Source organism: Hydra vulgaris, chromosome 10 (genome assembly GCF_038396675.1).
Source record: "Hydra vulgaris chromosome 10, alternate assembly HydraT2T_AEP".
NCBI lineage: Eukaryota > Metazoa > Cnidaria > Hydrozoa > Anthoathecata > Hydridae > Hydra > Hydra vulgaris.
The window spans coordinates 16,781,174-16,787,500 of record NC_088929.1 but is presented as its reverse complement, the minus strand read 5'-3'; the positions used below and the strand labels follow the sequence as shown (position 1 = coordinate 16,787,500).

At 28.9% G+C, this 6,327-nt stretch overlaps 1 protein-coding gene across 1 annotated transcript; it reads right to left on the bottom strand.

Moving 5' to 3' along the window:
* Positions 1–953: 953 nt before the first annotated feature.
* Positions 954–2,922, bottom strand: LOC136086172 (A disintegrin and metalloproteinase with thrombospondin motifs adt-1-like). Its single transcript, XM_065808452.1, has 5 exons — positions 2,820–2,922; positions 2,169–2,345; positions 1,661–1,834; positions 1,183–1,368; positions 954–1,084 (listed from the first exon to the last, which is right to left on the bottom strand). Exons 1-5 carry the CDS (start codon positions 2,920–2,922, stop codon positions 954–956), a joined length of 771 nt encoding a protein of 256 aa, XP_065664524.1.
* Positions 2,923–6,327: the final 3,405 nt, after the last annotated feature.

The following is a 6,327-nucleotide window of genomic DNA, read 5'->3' as shown; positions in this document are numbered from 1 at the left end:
ACAAAAAACAAGTTAAAACCACTAAGTAAATCACAAAATAATTTAAAGCTCAACAGTAATGGTAAGTTTGTTTATTTAATTTTGCTAAAAATTCAATAGCAGATTTAAAGAATATATGTATGTATGTGTGTTTGTAGTGTATATATGTAGTGTATGTATGTAGTGTATGAATGTATGTATGTATGTGTGTATGTATGCATATATATATGTATGTATTTATGTATTTATGTTTGTATAAATGTATGTATATATGTAGGTATGTATGTATGTATGTATGTATGTATGTATGTATGTATGTATGTATGTATGTATGTATGTATGTATGTATGTATATAAGTATGTATGTATGTATGCATGCATGTTTGTCTGTATGTATGTATCTATCTAAATATATATATATATATATACATATATATATATATATATATATATGTATATATATATATATATATATATATATATATATATATATATATATGTTTATATATATATATAGATATATATATATATATATATATATATATATATATATATAAATATATATATATATATATATATATATATATATATATATATATATATATATATATATATATATATATATATATATATATATATATATATATATACTTGAACAATATACTTCTTCATTACAATTTTGAAATTTAATTAAAGCTGCGCCATTGCATTTATCATTAAAAGCACTACTACAAATTCGTGTGCTGGTTTGCTGTGGAATACTTCAGTTCTGTTGACATGTAGCTGAACAGTCTCCCCAGGCTGACCAGTCACCTAAAAAACCTGAGGCAAAGGAGTAAAAGCAAACTTACTTTAATTTTTTTATCCATACAAGATGACTAAAATCCAAACTAAAAGAAATGTAAATATTCAAAACCATAAGCGATATTGTTACCTGGGCAGAGAACATTTGTATTACAAAATACAGGTTTTAATTAAGATCCTTGACAACCAGCTTCTAATGTAGCCCCTATACAATTATAGTATAGATATTTTATAGGAGTAATGAAGAAACCTGGTTGGCAGGTATGAGAACAGGTACCCTCTGAACTAAAGACAAGAGTGCCTGAAAAATAAAAAAAGTTTATTATAAAAACTTCTTTAAAGGTAACGTTACAACCAACAAACTTATTCCAGAAAAAATATTTTGAAAAAGCTTTTTACCAGGACAACCAACATTTTCATTGCAAGAAATTTGTTCACTTTTATTTATACCATAACAACCCGTATAATTAGAGTCCCAAGTCGAAAACCCAATACATGATCGAACTCTACTTCGCATTGGTATGTTTGTAAGACTTTTGCAAGATGCAGAGCATTCACTCCATGAACTCCATTCCGATATAACTCCTATTTAAATTGAAACTTAATTAAATTAGCACATCGCAAATGTAAACATGTTGTAAGCTGCAGAGCATTCACTGCATGAACTTTATGAAACTGATGTTACTTTTAAATAAGTTTTGTTTTCTGCAGATTAGGAAACTCAATACAAATTCAAAAAACACGCTAAACTGTTCATAAAGCTATTTTTTTACTTCTGCATATCAGATATATATTTAACAGATTCTTTTGCATTTGCATAACTTAAAAGAGCAACTATAAGCTGTTTGTGTGCACAAAATGTTTTAAGATCACCAACCTGGACAGCGAATTTGATCATGGCAGTTTCTACTATCAATTAATGATGCTCCATTGCAATTACCATTGAAAGTAGCACCAACGCAGTCTCGAATTCTTGTCTGAGTAGGCAAACTGTTGCTTAATCGACACTCATCGGAACACCACGACCATTCTTGCCATGCGCTTAAAAAGCCTTGAAATTAAAATACAAGTTGTAATATTATTTGTAATGGATGTACCAACTCAAAACAAGAGTTACTAAATGACACTCTCACTCGCTTTTTAACTGTTCATAAATATGATTGTAACTATTGTCATCAGAAAAAAGTTGATTTCCATTTATCAAATAAAACATTAACAAAACAAATCAAAGTTTTATTGTTACAGTTAATATTTAGTTGTTATAAAATTGGGATATTTGTGATTGTAACTTTTTTATGCAGAAAAAAATTAATACAAACGCAAGCGTTAAGAAATTTTTAGTTAAAAATAAAACAATCAGTTATTTGGGAAAAAAGACGTCGTACCTTGACAGGAAACTTTAACTTTACACGATGCAGTTTGAAAATTTGGTCCATAACAAACACCTCCTGTTGACGATCCTAAACATTGTTTAGTTCGAGTTTGAAACGGAGGTACATTGGGATTTGACTGACAGGGTTCTGAGCAATTACTCCATGCACTCCATTCATCATAAAGACTTTCTTTAAGATTAAAAGATATTAAAAATAGTATCAAAGATCATAACAAAAGTGTCAATTTTTATAAATGAATATCACTTACATATCTAATATTTGTACTGCAAGAATTTAGTTCAAGTTTTGAATTTTATGCTATTCCAATAACAAAGGATCTTATAATTATTAAGCAAAGTGAGACTGAGTAGATGTTATAGGGATGAAAGAAAATTCATTTTTTTTTTGCAATTTGTTAAACCAATAAGTTTGTTAAGTTTGGTAAGTCATATAAGAGCGCAGAAATATATAACAAAAGTAAACTGCAAAAATATTTGCATTCACAAAACGCTTATTTAAAACATTCCAAAGACCCTATATTAGTACAGGTAAAGCTACTGAGCTGTAAAAAAAAGAATATGGCGCAGTAAAATGCATTGTTTTTTGTCCCAGGTTATTGACAAAATTTATTAATCCGGGACAAAAAACAATGCATTTTATTGCGCCATTTTCTAACCAAAACATCTATGAAATTAATATCTGAATTATCAATGCGTATATAACATTTTGAAATATGTTTGTTCCCTAAAAACATCTTTGCAGTCATTTTTCTTTTGTTATAGTAATAATAAGCTGTACATTGTATTTCATTTGTTATAGTAATTTTAAGTGTAGTTGTTAAAGAGCAAGATATTTGTTGACATAAGAATTTAAAGAAGTTTTTATAGCCTTAATGTTCGAGAAGAAAAACTTGTTTTTCATTTCAAACATTAATGCTATAAAATTAAAGTTTTAAAACTACAAAACTATGTTTTTATAGCATTAATGTTTGAGAAGAGGCAGGCACAGTATAATAATGCAACTTTGTTGTTTGAAAAGTTGCTCAAAGTTTTCTTTTTGAGCAAAGGAGTATAGTTCCAGTTTGGACGGTCGAGTTAGTTTGATTATGTGCAAAACGTTTTTGGAAAATGCTTAGAAAATATAAAGCAACATTAAAACGATCAGCCGAAATACGACAAAAGTAGTATTTATTGCAACAAGTTAGAGATTTTTATAGGTTGACTATTTTTTTAGGAGGAATAGTGAGGCTAGCGCATATTGAGACAACTTAAGCAGATGCCACTTTTGCAATATGTTGCAAAAGTGGCATCTGCTTAAGTTGTCTCAAAATTTTATCTAAAAGGTCAGCAGTGAATAATAATTTAAAAACTTGTAAAGTAGAGGACTCATGAAAGTGTATTAATCAGCCCATGAATGTTAACAGTATTGCAATAAGTGTTTGTGTTTAATAACTGAGTTTTGTTCTAAAACTTCCAAATCACTCCAGTGGGCTTAAGAACTTTTTTCAAACGTTTAGTTAAGGTTTAATGGTTGCTTGAGCTACAATTGTGTTAGTAAAACGTATAAAAGCATTTAAAAGTTGTTTTAATAGAAACATTTTAATCATTAATTTTATCAATAATTGGGACTTTTTAAAAACGTTTTAAAAAGGTTTTTTTTTCTTGCAGTAATGATCGAATTGTAATGATGAAATATTGCAATATTTCAAATGTTTTAGGTCTGAAATGGAATAAAACAGATGATTGTTTTATTTTTTCGTTTCAAGAACTTCCTTCTACTGTTAACGCTAAACCAACAAAAAGAGGTTCTTATATTTATTGCAAGTTTCTTTGACCCGTTAGGACTTTTAAATCCTGTTAAATTGAGATGTAAAATATTGCTCCAATCTATTTGTAAACTGAAACTTAGTTGGAATGCTATAATAGGTAGTGAAATTCTAAATGAGTGGAATCAAATTGATCGTGATTTAATTTCTGTGCCCTTTGTGTGTGTGCCAAGGTGGCATGTGAAGTTATTTGATAAACCAGATCATATCAAATTTGAATTATATGGCTTCAGTGATACAAGTCTAAAAGCGTATGGTTGCTGCATTTATTTGGTATTTTACACTAATAATAGTTATAGCACTTGTCTGGTCACTTCTAAATCTAGAGTTTAGTCCTATAAGTAAAAGTACAATTCTAAGAGTTAGAATTGTACTTTTACTTATAGGAGATTATTGCTAAAATTAAAAGCCATGTTATTACTAGATAGTTTAATATCAGTTGTTTCCAAATATTTATCTTGTGTATACAATATTACTCAAATGAAATTATTTTCTGATTTTATAATCTGCCTGAATTGGGTTAAAAATGAAAATAAAATCTATGAATTGTTTATTCAAAAGCGTTAAGAAAAAGGTCGTTTGTTATACAAGGTTAAGTTTTGGGAGTATATTGAAGGTGAAAGAGACCCAACAGATATATATCGCGTAGTTGTAAATTTAGTGATTTACAAAATAATGAATTTTGGTTCAAAGGTGCTAAGTTTTTGCATGATAATTCTGTTTCCTGCTTTGATTTCTAACAACGCGGATTATTTTTCTATGCTGAAGTTGCAACATTGATGACATCAGTTGATTCTCCTTTAAATTTCGAATTTATGCATATTGAGAGATTTAAAAGTAATAACCATCTTCTGAGAGTCACTTAATTAGTTTTACGTTTTATCCGTATAGTTAAAAAAAAATAGGTGTGGTAGATTTTTTTCTACTCCTAATGCTATTGAATTAGACTTTGCTAAAACTCTTTAGATTACGTATAATCAAAAGAACATAAGTTTACTAAAATCATACAATTAACTTAAGAAAGATGTAGGTTTTTTCATTGAACATGGTGTTGTTCCTTGTTTAGGTCGACTTGGTAATGCCCCAATTCCATACAGTTCAAGGTATCCTATATTTTTACCTAAAAAAAGTTGGTTTACTGAACTATTAATTTTACATTATCACTCATTAGCTAAACATAATGGAGTAATGGAAATATTAAATCAATTGCGTTCAAAATTTTGGATTCCGAAGGCTCTAAATACTATTAGGAAGCTTATCAAAAAATACTATGTATGTAGACGGTATGGTAGCAAATCTTATAAATATCCTATTTCATCACCTCTGTCAATATTAAATGATGAATATGCCTTTAAATATGCTGGAGTAGATTATTGTGGTCCAATTTTTATAAAAAATATTTATTATGGAGATGAATTGTTTAAAGCTTGGATATTTATAACAACTTGTTCTAGTACACGTTTTCTTCATTTAGATCTTGTTCCTGATTGTTTTGCACAGACATGTATCCGTTTTTTACGCCGTTTTATTGGACGTTATGGTCCACCCTTTGAGATAGTCAGTGCTGATGGTACAAATTTTTCTGCAAATGGAACCCAAGCCATTGTGTCTTCAAAGCGTATCCGTTAGCGTTTCAACGTGGCTGCAGCGCCGTGGTGGGATAGGTTCTTTAAGAGAATGGTTAGAACAATAAAACGAATTCTGAAAAAGATACTTACTATTAGACTACTTACATTAGGATTAAATTATGAAGAAATGCTCACAATTCTTTCTGAAACGGTAATTGTAACTAACAACAGACCTATTACCTTTGTTTAGGAAACACCTGGTAACGAGTCTTTAACATCTAATCATCTTATGTTTGGATGCAAACTTAACTTAGAATCATTGGGTTCAAATATTCTTCTTTATGAAGAACTTAACTTAGGTAAACAATATTAACATAATAAAACCATCCTGGAGTACTTTTGACAGAGATGGAGAAATGATTATTTAATTGAACTAAGAGAATTTCGTAAATGTCGTTAGTCGCAAAACTCCGGACATATCATTAAAGTTAGTGATATTGTTATAATAGATGATCCAAAAACATCGCATTGCAAATGGAAGTTAGGTATTGTACAGGAATTAATATCATCAAATGACAATCAGGTTCGTTCAGAATCAGTTAGATGTATTTCTCGTAATAAACCTCAAATTATAGAAAGGCCAATCAATAAATTATATCTATTGGAAGAGCATAAGCCTATTCAAATTTCTGACATTATTAACAAACAACTTTTATTGATGAAAAGGACATACCCTTAGTAAATAAGGACACTTAATTGGGGACCAGTGTTGCATTAT

Coding starts and splice junctions, on each gene's coding strand:
- LOC136086172 (XM_065808452.1), bottom strand. CDS start 2,922: ATGACTGCAAAGATGTTTTTAGGGAACAAACATATTTCAAAATGTTAT. Junction 2,346..2,819: donor TGTTTTGGTTAGAAAATGGC/GCAATAAAATGC, acceptor TTAATCTTAAAG/AAAGTCTTTATGATGAATGG. Junction 1,369..1,660: donor TGATCAAATTCGCTGTCCAG/GTTGGTGATCTT, acceptor CAATTTAAATAG/GAGTTATATCGGAATGGAGT.